Source organism: Coregonus lavaretus (genome assembly GCF_964263955.1).
Source record: "Coregonus lavaretus genome assembly, chromosome: 20".
Classification (NCBI taxonomy): Eukaryota; Metazoa; Chordata; class Actinopteri; order Salmoniformes; family Salmonidae; genus Coregonus; species Coregonus lavaretus.
The window spans coordinates 41,738,160-41,759,690 of record NC_140007.1 but is presented as its reverse complement, the minus strand read 5'-3'; the positions used below and the strand labels follow the sequence as shown (position 1 = coordinate 41,759,690).

Genomic DNA, 21,531 nt, shown 5'->3' with positions numbered 1-21,531 from the left:
ATCCCCAGGTTGTTCCTCATTCTTTTTCCACTTGTCTGCAGTTCTATTCAGTGTTTTATCGAGGGTGTAATAAAGAGGAACATCTCTCAGGATGAGGACAGGCATAGTGACCTTAGCTAAAGTATGATCAGTCCATGCTATCATTTAGTCAATGATCAGCAGGGAATGTGCTGTGTAGCCTTGGCCGTTTTACTATTGTTTGTGTTTGCCTAGACACCTAGCTCCTCCCTGGAGGCAGTCCCTTCCTCTACATAAGAAGAGCTCCATAGGCAGGCATCTCAATGGGCAGGAAGTTCTTAGAGAGTCATTGTTGTGTATGAGCACAAGCGGTCTCTCTTTTTAGCCCAGTGTAAGGTGTAATAGCTCAGATCGAGGATGTCTCTTATGGAGGGTCTTCTCCTCCAGGCTCCCAGCACAGTGACACTGGTGGGGGCTGTGCTGTTTCTGCTGGTCCTCTACCTCCTCTCCTCTGGATCCAGCTCTGAGGAACACAGAAAGGAGCCTCCAGGACCCAGGCCGCTGCCCCTGCTTGGTAACTTGCTCCAGCTGGATCTCAAGAGGCCCTACCAGACTCTCTGTGAGGTGAGATTTTAATGTCAAAAGCTTGCTTGCTTGAACTATTCAATTTCAAGTACCTCCTTTCAAGGTATTGGCTCACAGTACCCAGCTAGCACATTTGGTTTCTTGGAAGTTGTGGGAACGTATGTTTTTGGTTTCATATTGGTTGTGGGAACGAAGCCATACGTTTCCTGACCGGTAAAATTTAACGTTTTTTAAACATTCTGAGAACAGAAGGGAACAGTTTGCGGAAAATATTGATTATCTTGAGGGTTTTTTAAGAACTTCCTTAAAAGTTGCACTGAATGTTTCAATAAGACTTTTAATAACACTGCTAGCTTATTTTGTGTTAGCTTTTTTGAATTCCAAGCACAGACAGGACACATGGAATTTCATTTCCTTAGGCATTAATCTTGAAAACACATTTCTCTTTTAATTGTGACACAGCATCAATGAGATTCAAACCTATAATTTTCTGTTCTCTATCAATGGAATTGGTCCACAGCGTCACCAGGGTGGAGCTAGCATGCCATGTTTTTTTAATCATACAAATCTGTTAATTTTAGTCTATTCAAACAGACCCCATTTAAAAGGAAACAAGCACTCATTAAGATTAGCTGTGGCTGAACAGTAGGTGCAGCCAACACACCCGAACACACTTAACAAGATAGAGGATAGAGAGAGTTTTGTTGATGCTGAGAATGGAATGTATGTTTATAAATAACATTCTTATAACGTTCTCTGAACGTTATTAAAGTTTTCTTGTGGTTTTTATGGAAAGTTTTCTTAATGTTCTCAGAACAATTTGAGAACATGACTTTAAATTGAACAATGAGGAAACCTGTAGGAAACATTATGATGAAGTTCTCAAATTCCCACAGAAGAACGTTTTTTCTTAATGTTCTCTGAACTATTTGAGAACATTTGTCGGGATCGGTGTCCAGTAAATGGGACGGTTGAGCTAATGTGTGCTAATGTGATTAGCTTGACTGTTGCAAGTAACAGCAAACTTTCCAGGACATAGACATGTCTTATATGGGCAGAAAGCTTACATTCTTGTAAATCTAACTGCACTGTCCAATTTACAGTAGCTATTACAGTGAAAAAATACCATGCTATTGTTTGAGGAGAGTGCACAACAACAAAAAACACATCAAGTCAACTGGTTTGATACATTCACCTCTGAAGGTAAATAATATACTTACATTCAGTAATCTTTATCTGATTTGTCATCCTCAGTGTCCCAGAGATAAAAGGTAGCATAGTTTTGTTTGATAAAATCAATTTTTATATTCAAATGTAGGGACTGGGTTCTACAATTTGAACCCTTGCTGTCTCTGGCTCCACACCAACCCCTCCCGGCCATCTAGATCTATGAAAGTTAGGGTATAAGCTAATGATCCATCATGTATGACATTCCAAACTTACATTTTGTATTACCATATCATTTTTGTATGTTCTCTATAGTTATGTACTTAATAATGTATCAATTGACCAATTTGGCACATTTGGGCAGTCTTGATACAAAATAGTCCAGTATTGCAATGCTTCACTGGATCAATCTGAAGCTTTGCGCGCGCAGTGCTGCAATCTAGTGGCAAAAATCTAAATTGCGCCTAAACTGCAATATTATATTGTGGCCTTTCTCTTGCATTTCAAAGATGATGGAACAAAATAAAACGCATGCTTTTTTGTTTGTATTATCTTTTACCAGATCTAATGTGTTATATTCTCCTACATTAATTTCACATTTCCACAAACTTCAAAGTGTTTCCTTTCAAATGGTATCAAGAATATGCATATCCTTGCTTCAGGTCCTGAGCTACAGGCAGTTAAATTTGGGTATGTCATTTTAGACGGAAATTGAAAAAAAGGGTCAGATCCTTAAGAGGTTAAACCAGTTTGAGAACGTTCCTGAACATTACCAACATTTTAATTAAATGTCACCATGTTTGAACTTTTAGGAAACATTCTGTTAAAGTCATGAAATACCAATAAAATAACGTATTTTTTGTCAAGTTCCTTAAATGAAGTGACAATGTTCGAAAGCCAAGCAGCTATACTGCACCATTCCCAGAAAGATGTGGGAAGGTTGTTTGCAGAATAACCATATGACAACCACGCTCTCACCAAGCTCTAAGAAACATGGTTCTCAGAACGTTATGTGCTAGCTGGGTATTTACATTATCAGTCATTAATTTCTGGAAGGTAACACAAAAAAACTTGTCTGTCAAACATTGACCTTAGAAGTTCATACTCTCACATTTTACGAGGCATTTGGCTTTGAAAGGAAAGGATCTTGTCTGTCTAAACCTGGCCTTTCGGCTTATTTCATGTTTTACAGCTGTCCAAGAAATATGGCTCGGTGTTCACAGTTCACGTTGGACCCAGAAAAGTGGTCGTTCTTGTAGGATACAAGACAGTCAAGCAAGCACTGGTCAACCATGCAGAGGAGTTTGGGGACAGGGGCATCAATCATATGTTTAATGAAATAAACAAAGGACACGGTAATGTCAGATAACTTAACTGATTCTCAGGCCTACTACATTGCAAACCTTGACAATGGACAGTTAAGTAGGCATGCTTGGTGCCAGTGGTGGAAAAAGTACCCAACTGTCATACTTGAGTAAAAGTAACGATACCTAGAGAAAATGTCACCCAGTAAAATTCTACCTGAGTAAAAGTCTAAAAGTATTTGGTTTAAAATAAAATATACTTAAGTATCAAAAGTAAATATAATTGCTAAAATGTACTTAAGTATCAAAAGTAAAAGTAAAAGTATGCACACATGACTGTAAGTCACTTTGGATAAAAGCTTTGGATAAAATCTGCTAAATTGCATATTATTATATTATTATTTCAAATTCCTTATATTAAGCAAACCAGACACCACCATTTTCTTGTTTTTAATTTACGGATAGCCTGGGGCACACTCAGACATCATTTACAAACGAAGCATGTGTGTTTAGTGAGTCCGCCAGATCAGAGGCAGCAGGGGTGACCAGGGATGTTCGGTTGATAAGTGGGTGAATTTGACTATTTTCCTGTCCTAATATGCATTCAAAATGTAACGAGTACCTTTGGGTGTCAAGGAAAATGTATGGGGTAAAAAGTATAATATTTTCTTAAGGAATGTAGTGAAGTAAAAGTAAGTCGTCAAAAATATAAATAGTAAAGTAAAGTACAGATACCCCAAAATACTACTTAAGTAGTACTTTAAAGTATTTTTACTTAAATACTTTACACCACTGCTTGGTGCCATACTGTAAAAACCAACAACAATATATATGATGCTCTTCTGTGTTCTAACAACCCCAAATATCTGATATAAATATGAAGAAAAAATCTGATTTTGTATGAAACCTGCTACTTCCATTAATCTGTTTTCTTAAAATAGTTTTGTATTCCTTTAAGAATGTCACTCAACTACTACATCAGAACAATTTTGTTCTACTGTACTTTTTTATAGGTATTGTATTTGCCAATGGAGATTCATGGAAAGAGATGAGACGCTTTGCCCTGACAAACCTTAGGGACTTTGGAATGGGCAAGAAAGCGAGCGAGGAGAAGATCATTGAAGAAATTCGCTACCTGACTGAAGTGTTTGAAGAGCACAAGGGTAAAAGTTTGATGTTCTTATATCAATAACACAAGAAAAATAAGTCTTCATCTTGTCAGTTTTTCTCATTTCGAGTCTGTTGTTGCGCTTTGTCACAGGTAAAGCATTTGATACAACCCAGCCAATTAATTACGCCGTCTCCAACATCATCTGCAGCATTGTGTACGGCAGCAGGTTTGAATACTCTGATCCCCGGTTCCGACGCTCGGTGGATCAAGCCAATGAGATCATCCAACTTGGAGGATCTGTTTCAATACAGGTACGATACGGTGCTTATCATGTTTACTTTGAGAACAATGACAGACTGGTCACACTAGACTAAATTAGTCCAAGTATAATATATACAGAGTTCATTCTTGCGTTGCTTTTTATTTAAAGTTGTACAACATGTTCCCATGGTTGGGCCCATTGCTGAAGTCCAGGACCCGTATCATTAAAAATGTTACCAACAACAAAGAGGAGATGATGGAGCTGGTGAGGGGGCTGAAGGAGACTCTCAACCCTCAGATGTGTAGAGGCTTTGTGGACTCGTTCCTTGTCCGAAAGCAGACCCTGGAGGTATAAAGAGTTATTACAGTTATAAACATGTCATTTCTTGGAGTGAATAACTAGGGGGTCCGGGGAGATGATTTAGAAATACCTGTTCTTGTTTACTGAAACATGACCTGTGTTTGTTTGTTTATGTATTAAAAGGAATCAGGCAACATGAACTCTCATTACCACAATGAGAATCTCATACAGACAGTGGCCAACCTGTTTGCTGCTGGTACCGACACCACCGGGACAACCCTGCGCTGGGGTCTGCTTCTCATGGCCAAGTACCCCCATATACAGGGTAAGGATTGATACTCACACACTCACCTGACAAACACGTTGTACAGTGAATTCGGAAAGTATTCAGACCCTTTCTTTTTTGTTAAGTTACAGCCTTATTCTAAAATAGATTAAACCGTTTTTTTCCCTCATCAATCTACACACAATATCCCAAAATGACAAAGCAAAACCAGGTTTTTGGAAATGTTTGCAAATGTATTAATAATAAGAAAAACAAATATCACAGACCCTATACTCCATACTTTGTTGAAGCACCTTTGGCAGCGGTAACAGCCTCGAGTCTTCTTGGGTATGACGCTACAAGCTTTGTACACCTGTATTTGTGGAGTTTCTCCCGTTCTTCTCTGGAGATCCTCTCAAGCTCTGTGAGGTTGAATGGGGACCATCACTGTACAGCTATTTTCAGGTTTCTTCAGAGATGTTCGATCGGGTTCAAGTCCGGGTTCTGGCTGGGCAACTTCCTGTTGGAAGGTGAACCTATGCCACAGTCTGAGGTCTTGAGCGCTCTGGAGCAGATTTTCATCAAGGATCTCTCTGTACTTTGCTCCGTTCATCTTTACCTCGATCCTGACTAGTCTCCCAGTCCCTGCCGCTGAAAAACATCCCCACAGCATGGTGCTGCCACCACCATGCTACACCGTAGGGATGGTATTGGCCAGGTGATGAGCTGTTTTCCTCCAGACGTGACGCTTGGCATTCAGACCAAAGGTTTCTTGGTTTCATCAGAACAGAGAGTCTTGTTTTTCATGGTCTGAGAGTCCTTTAGGTGCCTTTTGGTAAACTCCAAGTGGGCTGTCATGTGCGTTTTACTGACGATTGGCTTCTGTCTGGCCACTCTACCATAAAGGCCTTGTTGGAGGAGTGCTGCAGAGATGATTGTCCTTCTGGAAGGTTATCCCATCTCCACAGAGGAACACTGGAGCTCTGTCAGAGTGACCATCAGGTTATTGGGCACCTCCCTAAACAAGGACCTTCTCCCCCGATTGTTCAGTTTGGCCGGGCGGCCAGCTCTAGGAAGAGTCTTGGTGGTTCCAAACTTCTTCCATTTAACCTCATGGCTTGGTTTTTGCTCTGACATGCACTGTCAACTGTGGGACCTTATATACACAGGTGTGTGCCTTTCCAAATCATGTCCAATCAATTGAATTTACCACAGGTGGACTCCAATCAAGTTGTAGAAACATCTCAAGGATGGTCAATGGAAACACGATGCACCTGTGCTCAATTTTGAGTCTCATAGCAAAGGGTCTGAATACTTATGTAAATAAGGTTTTACTTGCTGTAAACGTTGGCAAATTTCCCACTCGAATCACAGGTCTTTGAATTGAATTAACAGATACATGCTTGTCCCTCCCTCAGCCAGAAGATCATTCATATTTTATAGTGTTTTTGTCCCTCCCTCAACTAAAGATCAATCAGATTTGATAGTATCTTTGTCCCTCCCTCAACTAAAGATCAATCAGATTTTATAGTATGTTTGTCCCTCCCTCAGGATAAAGATCATTCATATTTTATAGTGTCTTTGTCCCTCCCTCTTTCTTTGTTTTCCAGACAAGGTCCAAGAGGAGATAAGCAGGGTCATAGGAAGTCGTCAGGCCTTGGTAGAGGACAGGAAGAACCTGCCCTACACTGATGCAGTGATCCATGAGACCCAGAGACTGGCCAACATTGTACCCATGGCCATCCCTCACACCACCACCCGAGACATCACCTTCCAGGGATACTTCATCAAAAAGGGGACTGAAGTGTTTCCTCTGCTGACGTCTGTCCTGCAAGATGAGAGCGAATGGGAGAGCCCTCACACCTTTAACCCCGCCCACTTTCTGGACGAGGAAGGTCGATTCGTCAAGAAGGATGCCTTCATGCCCTTCTCTGCAGGTGAGTCCCACTGTTTTTTAATACTATCATTCAGCAATTAACTAAATCTGATATCCTTCTATGGTGCTCAGTTAACTACATCTGATATCCTTCTATGGTGCTCAATTAACTAAATCTGATATCCTTATATGGTGTTCAATTAACTAAATCTGATATCCTTCTATGGTGCTCAATTAACTAAATCTGATATCCTTCTATGGTGCTCAAATAACTAAATCTGATATCCTTCTATGGTGCTCAATTAACTAAATCTGATATCCTTCTATGGTGCTCAACTAACTAAATCTGATATCCTTCTATGGTGCTCAATTAACCAAATCTGATATCCTTCTATTTTGCTCAATTAACTACATCTGATATCCTTCTATGGTGCTCAAATAACTAAATCTGATATCCTTCTATGGTGCTCAATTAACTAATTCTGATATCCTTCTATGGTGCTCAACTAACTAAATCTGATATCCTCATTGCTTTGACTCAAAGAGAGTTGAGGGGATGGAAATGATGTTGTACCAACGTGGAATAGACATTAAATTGACGTCTGTGCCCAGTGGGAATATTGATATTTGTCAACTATAGGAACCTATAGTTATCTATGTTATTATATAGTTACAGATCTATTGTCCTCATGTTGCTTCCTCATATTCCTCTTCCAGGTCGTAGGGTGTGTCTAGGAGAGGGTCTGGCCAGGATGGAGCTCTTCCTTTTCTTCACCTCCCTCCTGCAGAGATTTTGTTTCTCTCCTCCTCCCGGGGTAACAGAGGATGATCTGGACCTCACACCATCCCTGGGGTTCACCCTCACTCCTTCACCACACCAGTTGTGTGCTGTGAGCCGTGTCTGAGATGAGAGTCTGGTCCCAATGTATATTACACACTAGACTCCCAACTTTATGAATATGCTGAATAACTATTTTGTCGCTGAACATGGACATGAATGATATGAATATATATAACTGGCTACAGGGATCAGAGGTTTAAAGTTGATTGGACCAAAATGAACTGAAGCAGCTTTTGATCACCATTCAGAGTGGCCTTGCAGTCCTAGATGCTGACATCCGTATGATGTCTGAGGGGCATTTGTGTAAAACCAATTTTGATCTAGAAACATGACACTCAAATGACCTTTTAGGGATGCCCTAGGTGGGGTCCTATGTAAAATGTCAATGTCCGCAGGAAGTGGACGTTATGATTGAGAGAGCAAACTTGGATGTTAGGATCCTATTCTTATACTGCAAGTGCCCTTACCCCCACTGAGCTCCATAGAAGTGTCTCCTGAGTGGCGCAGTGGTCTAAGGCACTGCATCGCAGTGCTAACTGTGCCACTAGAGATCCTTGTTCGAATCCAGGCTCTGTCGCAGCCGGCCGTGACCGGGAGACTCATGGGCGGCGCACAATTGGCCCAGCGTCGTCCAGGGTAGGGGAGGGAATGGCCGGCAGGGATGTAGCTCAGTTGATAGAGCATGGCGTTTGCAACGCCAGGGTTGTGGGTTCGATTCCCACGGGGGGCCAGTATAAAAAATATATATATATATATGTATTCACTAACTGTAAGTCGCTCTGGATAAGAGCGTCTGCTAAAATGACGTAAATGTAAAGTGATCTCCCTACTCCTGGGATAATATTCTTGGTTTGTAATTCAAGAATACAGTCCGAGGATCAGTTTCTTGAATTCAAGAATATCATTACATTTACATTAACATCATTTAGCAGACGCTCTTATCCAGAGCGACCTCAGGATACATTTCTTGAATCCAATGATGTAATCTCCCCCCACCCCCCCTAAAAAGAGCTAGTCACTCTGGCACTTTCTGAAAGCTTTTCTAATGATGTGAAGATATGAAAATAGATAGCTATGTAGGTATGTGGATGTATATGCAGATGATTGTATCATTGGTGTCACTTCTCACTTTAATCAGGGACGGGCTTGTATTGGTGGCTGCGGTGAGGTGGGTGAAACAGAGTCAATCACATCCAAACATGGGAAACCAGGTGTTTGGTTCCGTTCCAGTTGTCCCATTCCGGTCATCACTATGAGCCAACCTACACTCATCATTCTCACGTGAGATATATGTTAACCAGTTAAGATACTTACACACCAGTACCCCCATCCTTCCCTTTCCCCTTATTCAAGGATAACTGTATTATATTATCATTAACAATAAAATATATACATGTATAATAACTGTATGTTTTTTTAATGATCCTAATCTATAGTCGATTGCTGTATATTTAGCTTGAGGGAAAGAAATCCAATAAAAATATCAAATAAATAAATGAAAATCTTTCTTTATTTAAAATGTTCTTAGAAAAAAGGGTTCCAAATGGGGTTCTTCGGCTGTCCCCACAGGAGAACCCTTTTGGGTTCCATGTAGAACCCTGTGTGGAAAGGGTTTTACATGGAACCCAAAAGGGGAGTTCTACCGGGAACCAAAAAGGGTTCTTCAAAGGGTTCTCCTATGGGGACAGCCGAAGAACCCTTTTATTGTTCCTGATAGCAACTTAGTACACAATAGCGTGTACTATTCTAAAATGTCAAACAATTGTGTTTTATTAAATTCTGTGGCGTCTCCAAGGATCTTATTTTTGCTACAGAGAGTTTATCAGTACCCTCCTTCACCTGTTCCTTCTCCCACTGACTGTACTGTTGATAGTTTTTCATGTAATCTTGATATGTTTCACTAGATCTGTTCTATCCCAACGGAATAATAATAACGTTTCACTGGTTCATTCATACTGAATTCACGCTGATGCAGTAGCTAGATATCATCAAATTAAATTTGATCCAAACTAAATCTACCTTTAAATTGGATTAATTTTTCATAAAGTATATATTTTTTTTCATCTATCTATTTTTCAATAGAAGGTCATGCCATTCTAGAGGTTATGTTAAAAGACAATATTGGGTATGGAAGATGAACCTCAGGGCTATGTCAGAGGGAGCTCTTTAATGGAAAAATAATCATACCTTTTCATTTACAAGCATATACATATGAAATATTTAAATTCCCTTTATGTTCCCTTTATGTTTTTACAACAACCATTCATGAGCAATCTTATTCTTGAGCGAGCATTAACAATGGAACAAAGCCTTAGGGTGTGAACATCAGAACAGATGAGATCACTATCTGAATGAACTTATATTGAACTCAATACACTGGAACTGAATGCAAGTACAGAAATGATATAGGTTCTGGAAGAAAATAAATATATTACACTTACACTACTGGTCAAAAGTTTTAGAATATGGTGACAACGATGTGGGCTGTGTGTAGCGGTTATGATATGGTTCAGCTTGGTAAGTTGTGCATTGAAGTCCACAAGAGAAGGGAAAAGGTGAGAGGAGGGGAGCACGTACACTACCAGTCAAATGTTTGGACACACCTAATCATTCAAGGGTTTTTCTTTATTTTTACTATTTTCTACATTGTGGAATAATACTGAAAACATCAAAACTATGAAATAACACATATGGAATCATGTAGTAACCAAAAAAGTGTTAAACAAATCAAAATATATTTTATATTTGAGATTCTTCAAATAGCCACCCTTTGCCTTGATGACAGCTTTGCACACTCTTGGCATTCTCTCAACCAGCTTCATGAGGTAGTCACCTGGAATGCATTTCACTTAACAGGTGTGCCTTGTTAAAAGTTAATTTGTGGAATTTCTTTCCTTCTTAATGCGTTTGAGCCAATCAGTTGTGTTTTGACAAGGTAGCCCCCCTATTTGGTAAAATACCAAGTCCATATTATGGCAAGAACAGCTCAAATAAGCAAAGATAAATGACAGTCCATCATTACTTTAAGACATGAAGGTCAGTCAACACGGAACATTTCAAGAACTTTGAAAGCTTATTCAAGTGCAGTCACAAAAACCATCAAGCGCTATGATGAAACTGGCTCTCATGAGGACCACCACAAGAATGGAAGACCCAGAGTTACCTCTGCTGCAGAGGATAAGTTCATTAGAGTTACCAGTCTCAGAAATTGCAGCCCAAATACAGTGAGGGAAAAAAGTATTTGATCCCCTGCTGATTTTGTACGTTTGCCCACTGACAAAGACATGATCAGTCTATAATTTTAATGGTAGGTTTATTTGAACAGTGAGAGACAGAATAACAACAAAAAAATCCAGAAAAACCCATGTCAAAAATGTTATAAATTGATTTGCATTTTAATGAGGGAAATAAGTATTTGACCCCTCTGCAAAACATGACTTAGTACTTGGTGGCAAAACCCTTGTTGGCAATCACAGAGGTCAGACGTTTCTTGTAGTTGGCCACCAGTTTTGCACACATCTCAGGAGGGATTTTGTCCCAGTCCTCTTTGCAGATCTTCTCCAAGTCATTAAGGTTTCGAGGCTGATGTTTGGCAACTCGAACCTTCAGCTCCCTCCACAGATTTTCTATGGGATTAAGGTCTGGAGACTGGCTAGGCCACTCCAGGACCTTAATGTGCTTCTTCTTGAGCCACTCTTTTCTTGCCTTGGCCGTGTGTTTTGGGTCATTGTCATGCTGGAATACCCATCCACGACCCATTTTCAATGCCCTGGCTGAGGGAAAGAGGTTCTCACCCAAGATTTGATGGTACATGGCCCCGTCCACTGTCCCTTTGATGCGGTGAAGTTGTCCTGTCCCCTTAGCAGAAAAACACCCCCAAAGCATAATGTTTCCACCTCCATGTTTGACGGTGGGGATGGTGTTCTTGGGGTCATAGGCAGCATTCCTCCTCCTCCAAACACGGCAAGTTGAGCTGATGCCAAAGAGCTCGATTTTGGTCTCATCTGACCACAACACTTTCACCCAGTTCTCCTCTGAATCATTCAGATCTTCATTGGCAAACTTCCTGTATATGTGCTTTCTTAAGCAGGGGGACCTTGCGGGCGCTGCAGGATTTCAGTCCTTCACGGCGTAGTGTGTTACCAATTGCTTTCTTGGTGACTATGGTCCCAGCTGCCTTGAGATCATTGACAAGATCCTCCCGTGTAGTCCTGGGCTGATTCCTCACCGTTCTCATGATCATTGCAACTCCACGAGGTGAGATCTTGCATGGAGCCCCAGGCCGAGGGAGATTGACAGTTATTTAGTGTATCTTCCATTTGCAAATAATTGCACCAACTGTTGTCACCTTCTCACCAAGCTGCTTGGTGATGGTCTTGTAGCCCATTCCAGCCTTGTGTAGGTCTACAATCTTGTCCCTGACATCCTTGGAGAGCTCTTTGGTCTTGGCCATGGTGGAGAGTTTGGAATCTGATTGATTGATTGCTTCTGTGGACAGGTGTCTTTTATACAGGTAACAAGCTGAGATTAGGAGCACTCCCTTTAAGAGTGTGCTCCTAATCTCAGCTCGTTACCTGTATAAAAGACACCTGGGAGCCAGAAATCTTTCTGATTGAGAGGGGGTCAAATACTTATTTCTCTCATTAAAATGCAAATCAATTTATAACATTTATCACGTGCGTTTTCTGTATTTTGTTGATGTTATTCTGTCTCTCACTGTTCAAATAAACCTACCATTAAAATTATAGACTGATCATTTCTTTGTCAGTGGGCAAACGTACAAAATCAGCAGGGGATCAAATACTTTTTTCCCTCACTGTAAATGCTTCACAGAGTTCAAGTAACAGACACATCTCAACATCAACTGTTCAGAGGAGACTGTGAATCAGGCCTTCATGGTCGAATTGCTGCAAAGAAACCACTACTAAAGGACACCAATAAGAAGAAGAGACTTGCTTGGGTCTGATGTGTAGTTTTAATGGATTATCAGATGAAATTGAGTTAGTCATGAACATATAGTAAAAATTCTTTGTGGCTAACTGAATTGGGCCGTTTGTTTTTGTCTCTCTCTTCAAACACAGTGAAGGGAGCGGCACCAGGGTTGAATAGAGTTTGGGCTAGACCTTTGTCTCCTTGGTATCTTCTTGATTGATTACAGATTGAGGGGGTGAGGTACAGGGGAGCGGGTGATTGGTTGGAGTAATAGTTCAGCCGTCCTCAGGGACAAAAGAAGTGGGCAGAGCAATAAAAGAGCGGGAAAACTGAAGAGGACTATATAAGGTGGAGGGGGACCTTAAGAATGGGTGCCCCTCTGCAGACGGGTATTGGCTTTGTTGAAAACTTTAATAAAGTCATTTCTTGATGCAACAAAAACTCTGTAAGACCTTATTTGTAATAAAGTATGGTGGTTATTTTCCACAAAAGGCCAAGAAACACGAGCAATGGACATTAGACCGGTGGAAATTTGCCCTTTGGTCTGGAGTCCAAATTGGAGATTTTTGGTTCCAACCGCTATGTCTTTGTGAGACGCGGTGTGGGTTAACGGATGATCTCTGCATGTGTATTTCCACCATAAAGCATGGAGGAGGGGGTGTTATAGTGTGGGGATGCTTTGCTGGTGACACTGTCTGTGATTTATTTAGAATTCAAGGCACACTTAACCAGCATGGCTACCACAGCATTCTAAGGCGATACGCCATCCCATCTGGTTTGGGCTAAGTGGGACTATCATTTGTTTTTCAACAGGACAATGACTCAACACACCTCCAGGCTGTGTAAGGGCTATTTTACCAAGAAGGAGAGTGATGGAGTGCTGCATCAGATGATGACCTGGCCTCCACAATCCCCCGACCTCAACCCAATTGAGATGGTTTGGGATGAGTCAGACCGCAGAGTGAATGAAAAGAAGCCAACAAGTGCTCAGCATATGTGGGAACTCCTTCAAGACTGTTTGAAAAGCCTTCCAGGTGAAGCTGGTTGAGAGAATGCCAAGAGTGTGCAAAGCTGTCATCAAGGTAAAATATATTTTGATTTGTTTAACTCTTTTTTGGTTACTACATGATTTCATATATGTTATACACCTCACACACATGGTTATGGGCTTAAAAAAGAAGACACCTGTACCATGTCAGATATAGAGTTGAAACGTATTCAATTTCGAGTTTCAATCCCAATATTACACTTTATATACATCACAGACGACAAAACCGTTTGACAAAGAAACCCCGGATTTTCTGCGAAAATAAATAAATCATGTTTATTAATTATGAAATTATGAAAGATATGAATAATATTCCACCCATGAGGCCACTAGAGGTGCGCTTTGGTCATTTGACTGCAGGAAAGGGCTACATTGTGCAGACAGAGGTATAGAGGTGCAGTATAATCAGTCGATCCAGCTGTAGTCCAGATCTGGGCATGTGCATATTACAGACCATACACAAGAGACATGAGGTCTTTATGCAACAATACCGTGCTGGGTGTGATAAACAATTGTTAAAAATGATTGAGCCTTTCAAATTGACAATTCTGACTACATTTTAATGATTTGGCACAATTTTACTCACGAAAAGAAGAAGAAGCCAAACTCTTGACAAAAGCACTTGTCCCAGCCTCTTTGGAAGGACTCTCCCAGCTTGTCCCAGCCTCTTTGGAAGGACGTTCCCAGCTTGTCACAGCCTCTTTGGAAGGACGCGCCCAGCTTGTCACAGCCTCTTTGGAAGGACGCGCCCAGCTTGTCTCAGCCTCTTTGGAAGGACGCTCCCAGCTTGTCACAGCCTCTTTGGAAGGACGCGCCCAGCTTGTCACAGCCTCTTTGGAAGGACTCTCCTAGCTTGTCCCAGCCTCTTTGGAAGGACGTTCCCAGCTTGTCACAGCCTCTTTGGAAGGACGCGCCCAGCTTGTCCCAGCCTCTTTGGAAGGACGCTCCAAGCTTGTCCCAGCCTCTTTGGAAGGACGTTCCCACCTTGTCCCAGCCTCTTTGGAAGGACGTTCCCAGCTTGTCCCAGCCTCTTTGGAAGGACATTCCCACCTTGTCACAGCCTCTTTGGAAGGACGCGCCCAGCTTGTCACAGCCTCTTTGGAAGGACCTGGATTTTCTAATATTTTAATGTTTCCCTTGGAAAAGTCTTCAACTAACTCTTCACACCAAGACAGATGGGAAGGTGCCTGTGTAGAGAAATAGGGAACACATCCACCTGCAGCCACTGTAATGCCTTAGTGACTGACAACCCAGCATCTCTACAGTCTGTATTTATAGGAAACGTACGTACACTACTTCCCACCTGTGAACTCTACAGAAAATGGGCTGAGGCAGGAAGTTAAAAAATGAAGGGATTCCATCAGACTGTTTGTTTTCTCTTTTCGTTCCAGCCACGTTGGTGCCCTTCTTCCACTCTGCCTCCACCTTTTGTTTCAAGCTATTTGGGTTTGGCTGGATAACCAAGCATCCCTGTAAATATTAAGATTGGTGTCTACAAGTCTCCTCTCCTCTGCTCTGCTCTGTGTGGGTGAATGACTACATGTACAAGAGCGTCTGGATAAGAGCGTCTGCTAAATGACGTAAATGTAATGTAAATGTAATGTACTGCATAAGGCGTTCAAATGTCACTCATCTGGGTTTCCTGTGGCTGTCCTCCTCATGGCATACTATGGTTCAACACAGAGACTATTTCCATGATGGGAATTCTCTCTGTTTTTCTCTCTGTATTTCTCTCTGTCTTTTTCTCTGTCTTTCTCTCTGTTTTCTCTCTTTCTTGCACGCACATGCACACACACACATGCATGTACACACACATGCACGCACAAATCACACACATAGACAAACACACACAGCACACACATTACAGAGGCAGCCTGCGTAGGTCTTTCTGGATGAGAATGTCTCGAGTGATTATGTTTAATTACAGAGAAGCTGTCTGGGAGTGAAGCCAAGACTTCGTTAAGGAGAAACTGGGTTATGCTGTTGAGGGAAACTAAACAATGGTCATGGATTCTGAGGGTGTTTAGTCACATTTAAGAAATGGGAGAGTGGGTTTGAATTGAACTACATTAGTTACCTCACCTGTCTGAAACAGTTGAACTGTCAGGAAGCCATAGAGCTGAGTTGAACTTATTACAGTAATTGTAAGGGCTTGCATACAGTACATTAGTACAGGGGCAGGCAACCCTGTTCCTGGAGTGCCGCAGGTATTGCATGATTTTGTTCCAACTAGGCACCACACCTGACCAACTGAGCTAATTGATCAGTTCAGTAATTGCCTAAATTCAACACACCTGGTCTCCCAGATGGGTTAAATCAAACACATGAAGTGCCTACGGTGCACCGGTACAATGAAGTGTATTGTTGCAAGGCATGTAGCCACATAACATGACGGGCACCCACATTCACAGATACTTAACAAAGTAAAAAGGTCATCTAAGAGTGTGGGTTCAGGAGGCCTGGCTATGCAGTAAGATTTACGGACCACATCTCTGTTGTCTTAGAAGGTTGTTTTTTTTTTTGCGGGGGGGATGGATCAGCTTAATATTGCAGATAGATTGTAACTTCTATCAATGTTATTGTCTGCATCACTTCCAATCCCCCATGTTTTTTATATATATACTCCCCTTTATTACTTTTCAAACCCGCCATCCTTTCCCTACTTGGAGTAAATTAGTGAACAACAATGCCCAGGCCTCTACTTCCGGCCTATACTTACTATCTACCCCTTATGGACACAGTCAATTTTACAATAATTCTATTATATATATTTATTTATTTATTTTTGCTCCTGAACTTCTTCTACTCTCAACCTCTCCGATCATTTTCATGATGTCCATCCGGTTTGCTTCTATATGCCATATCTTTCTAACTGTGCTCTTTCCCAAAAGCTCCCAACATACAACCTATATACTTATTATGGACACAGTATGCTTACATTATTAGCTATCTTTGTAATTATTTGTTGTTATTTGTTATTAGTCCCATCCTTCAACTCCATTCAATACCTCCCATCTATCTCTTAACACCATCCATATAGGATTTCTATTTGCCATATATACTTCAACCATACTGTGATGTTTTACAAAAGTTCTGAACCTTTCTATTCTCATTGTGAATTAAAAATAAACATTTTTGCTAAAAGTATTATTATATTATTGATCGATTGACTGGTAAAAGGTTGGTTGGTTGGTTGGTTGGTTGGCTGGCTGGCTGGCTGGCTGACTGGCTTTCTTTCTTTCTTTCTTTCTTTCTTTCTTTCTTTCTTTCTTTCTTTCTTTCTTTCTTCCACCAGGCTGCCTGGCTAGTCAACAGAGCTTGCTCTGAGAGAAAGGAAAACAAACGGTCCCATAGTCTAAGGGATTGGAACATATGGTGGTCCTCTGACATGCCTCACCTCTCAACCCAGACACCCCTCACCCCAGACCAACCCACCCCTCACGCCAGACAAACCCACCCCACCCCTCACCCCAGACCAACCCACCTCTCACCCTAGACCAACCCACCTCTCACCCCAGACCAACCCACCTCTCACCCCAGACCAACCCACCTCTCTCCCCAGACCAACCCACCTCTCACCACCAGACACCCCTCACCCCAGACCAACCCACCTCTCACCCCAGACCAACCCACCTCTCACCCCAGACCAACCCACCTCTCACCCCAGACCAACCCACCTCTCACCCCAGACCAACCCACCTCTCACCCCAGACCAACCCACCTCTCTCCCCAGACCAACCCACCTCTCACCTCAGACCAACCACCCCTCAACCCAGGGCAACCCACACCACAACCGCTAAGACAACTGCTGTGGTCACATCAACATCAGGCTGGTGTTTTATGTCGTCAGATTATGCTGGAATGTGAGGCAAACATAGTGTTGTTTTGCCCATGGATGTAACTACAATTCCTCTGCTTCCATCTTTTTGTAATTTACGCTTTAGTTATGATACTCCACCTGTTTATCGTTCTAATGGAATGTCAATCTTGTCTAAACCTGCATTCACTTAAAACATAGCTCTTCTTGTGTGTAATTGCCAATATTGATGGGAGGAGGGCTGTGGGGACTTATCCTGTTTCTCTCTGACAGAAGGCCTACTGCGGTAGGTAAGTGAGAGAAACAACCACACAGTGAAGCCCAAACTGATGAGGGACTGTTATGACAGAGTGAGCATTTATGAGGCTTTCTTCTTAATGCCACCCTTCTCCATGGCCTTGACTTCCTCCTTGGTGACTCACTTCTTGTTGGATTGGCACAATCTGCTCTATACACTGTCCCTGTCCAACATTGTCCATGTCCAACATTATCCCTGTCCAATACTGTCCCTGTCCAATACAAGGTGCGCCTTGTGCTGGGAACAATAAAAGGCCACTCTAAAATGTGCAGTTTTGTCACACAACACAACGCCACAGATGTCTCAAGTTTTAATGGAGAATGCAATAGGCATGCTGACTGCAGGACTGTCCACCAGAGCTGTTGTCAGATCATTTTATGTTAATTTCTCTACCATAAGCCGCCTCCAACGTCGTTTTAGAGAATTTGGCTGTACGTCCAACCGGCCTCACAACCGCAGACCACGTGTAACCACGCCAGCGCAGGACCTCCACATCCGGCTTCTTCACCTGCGGGATCGTCTGAGACCAGCCACCCGGACAGCTGATGAGACTGTGGGTTTGCACAACCAAAGAACTTCTGCACAAACTGTCAGAAACAGTCTCAGGGAAGCTCATCTGCATGCTCTGCAGTTTCAACTGTACCGGAAAGATGGCAGACAGAGTGAATGGCATCGTGTGGGCGAGCGGTTTGCTGATGTCAACATTGTGAACAGAGTGCCCCATAGTGGTGGTGGGGTTATGGTATGGGCAGGCATAAGCTACGGACAACGAACACAATTGCATTTTATTAATGGCAATTTGAATGCACAGAGATACCGTGACGAGATCCTGAGGCCCATTGTCGTGCCATTCATCCACCGCCATCACCTCATGTTTCAGCATGATAATGCACGTCCCCATGTCACAAGTATCTGTACACAATTCCTGGAAGCTGAAAATGTCCCCGTTTTTCCATGGCCTGCATACTCACCAGACATGTTACCCATGGAGCATGTTTGGGATGCTCTGGATCGATGTGTATGACAGCGTGTTCCAGTCCCACCAATGTCCAGCAACTTCGCACAGCCATTCAAGAGGAGTGGGACAACATTCCACAGGCCACAAATAACAGCTTGATCAACTCTATGCAAAGGAGATGTGTTGCGCTGCATGAGGCAAATGGTGGTCACACCAAATACTGACTGGTTTTCTGATCCACGCCCCTATTTTTTTTTTAAAGGTATCTGTGACCAACAGATGCATATCTGTCCCAGTCATGTGAAATCCATAGATTTGGGCCTATTAATTTATTTCAATTGACTGATTTCCTTATATGAACTGTAACTCAGTAAAATCGTTGAAGTTGTTGCATGTTGCGTTCATATTTTTGTTCAGAGTACATCCCGTCATGCTTAGGGTCATGTATTAAAATGCCCAGTTGCCCATTATTTTGGCTACCATGGCTAGAAGAAGATATCTCAGTGACTTTGAAAGAGGGGTCTCAAAGGAGCATAAGGGGTTTAAAGGGAGTGTGTGTGTGTGTGTGTGTGTGTGTGTGTGTGTGTGTGTGTGTGTGTGTGTGCGTGTGTGTGTGTGTTCGTGCGTACGTGCGTGTGTGTGCGTGTATATCTCAGTCACTTATGGGAGATTCTGAAGCGGCGCCTGAGACAGCGTTTTCCACCACCATCAACAAAACACCAGACGAGGAAGAATGGTGTCGAATCCCTCCAATAGAGTTCCAGACACTTAGAACACGTAGAATCTATGCCTGTTCTGGCGGCTTGTGGTGGCAAAACTCCTATTAATACACTTTATGTTGGTGTTTCCTTTATTATGGCGGTTACCTGTATATTCACACATTTGACTCGAACATTTCCTGAGAATCTTCAATAAATGTCGACACAGTGAGAAAATGCTACAAAATGTTGTCACGTTTATGTCTTTGGACACACATTAGACAATGGGGAAATGTTACTTGACTAGTTGATACTGTTATTGTTTTGATGTAGTTGTTCAACCAGCACTCTATCAATACATTTTGCCTTCGTGGGATTAAGACATTTTACAAAGTGAGAGACTGAACGATCATCATCACATTTTCAGTGAAAATCTCACAATACATTAATGCTTCATTCCATAACACAGACCAACTAAAATGTCAGCAGAAGATCTCAACAATATTGTATACAGTATTATAGTTCAATATACAACAAATCCACAGATTGTCATTAATACATTTTTCGGATGTTGGCAACATATTTTGGCAACATTTATGAAGGTAAAAAAGTACAAACTGATTGAGACCAATATCTAAAATGTCATTCTAATTTTTTGTTGTTGAAATGATATATCTGTAATATACACTCACCGGACAGTTTATTAAGTACACCACCCCGTTCACGAAAACGTATCACTCCTACAGACAGTGAGTCACGTGGCCGTGGCTTGTTATATAAAGCAGGCAGACAGGCATCGAGGCATTCAGTTACTGTTCAATTTAACGTTAGAATGGGCAAAACTAGTGACCTAAGCGACTTTGAGCGTGGTATGATCGTTGGTGCCAGGCGCACCGGATCCAGTATATCAGAAACGGCTGCACTCCTGGGCTTTTCATGCACGACAGTGTCTAGGGTTTACCGAGAATGGTAGCGTAAAACAAAAAACATCTAGTCAGCGGCAGTCCTGTTGGCGAAAACAGCTCGTTGATGTGAGAGGTCGAAGGAGAATGGCAAGAATCGTGCATGCTAACAGGCGGGCCACAAACAGACAAATAACACCGCAGTACAACAGTGGAACACCCAACTCGTCGATCCTTGTCACGGATAGGCTATTGCAGACAACCCCACCGGGTTACACTCATATCAGCTAAAAACAAGAAGAAGCGGCTCCATTTGGCACGTGATCACCAACACTGGACAATTGAGGAGTGGAAAAACGTTGCCAGGAACATGACAGCAAAATCAGTTAACTTGAGTGGCCTGCACAGTCCCCAGACCTCAACCCAATAGACTATCTCTGGGATGAGATGGAATGAATGTATCGCCTACCAATCTGCAGCAAATGCATGATGCCATCGCATCAGCATGGACCAACATCCCTGTGGAACGTTTCTGACACCTTGTAGAATGCCCCAGAGAATTCAGGCCGTTCTGGAGGCAAAGGGGGGTCCGATCCGGTACTAGCTGGGCGTAATTAATAAATGACTGTATGTCCCAGTGTCTCTTTATGTGTGCGTCTGTTGAAGCCCACTGTTCTCTTTGACTCTCTTAGTTGACTGTAATTCAAAGAGGCCTGCCACTGAGTTGAGTGATGGGGCAAAGACAGCACTCAGAGCTCAACCTTACTTTGGAGCCAGAAGGGAAAAAAAGAGTTGATGGATATGTAACCCATCTGTATTACAGAGTTCCCTAGGCCTCTAAAGGTACAGTAGTGTGCTCATTTGGTTAAGGTATAACATGTTGTCAAGCCCTCAGAATAACAACACAAATGATAGAGACAGATATTTACAAATATATATATATATATATATGTATATACAGTGAGGGAAAAAAGTATTTCATCCCCTGCTGATTTTGTATGTTTGCCCACTGACAAAGACATGATCAGTCTATAATTTTAATGGTAGGTTTATTTGAACAGTGAGAGACAGAATAACAACAACAAAAATCCAGAAAACGCATGTCAAAAATGTTATAAATTGATTTGCATTTTAATGAGGGAAATAAGTATTTGACCCCTCTGCAAAACATGACTTTGTACTTGGTGGCAAAACTCTTGTTGGCAATCA

The 21,531-nt window shown here is 42.0% G+C and overlaps 1 protein-coding gene across 1 annotated transcript; it reads left to right on the top strand.

Annotated features, from left to right (window-relative positions):
• The first annotated feature begins 269 nt into the window (after positions 1–269).
• LOC311147888 (cytochrome P450 2K1-like) lies at positions 270–8,336 on the top strand. The gene is made up of 8 exons (XM_084184715.1): positions 270–582; positions 2,903–3,065; positions 4,028–4,177; positions 4,276–4,436; positions 4,556–4,735; positions 4,871–5,012; positions 6,563–6,889; positions 7,546–8,336. The coding sequence occupies exons 1-8, from the start codon at positions 376–378 to the stop codon at positions 7,731–7,733; spliced, it is 1,518 nt and encodes a 505-aa protein (XP_084040841.1). The 5' UTR covers positions 270–375; the 3' UTR covers positions 7,734–8,336.
• The last annotated feature ends 13,195 nt before the right edge of the window (positions 8,337–21,531 follow it).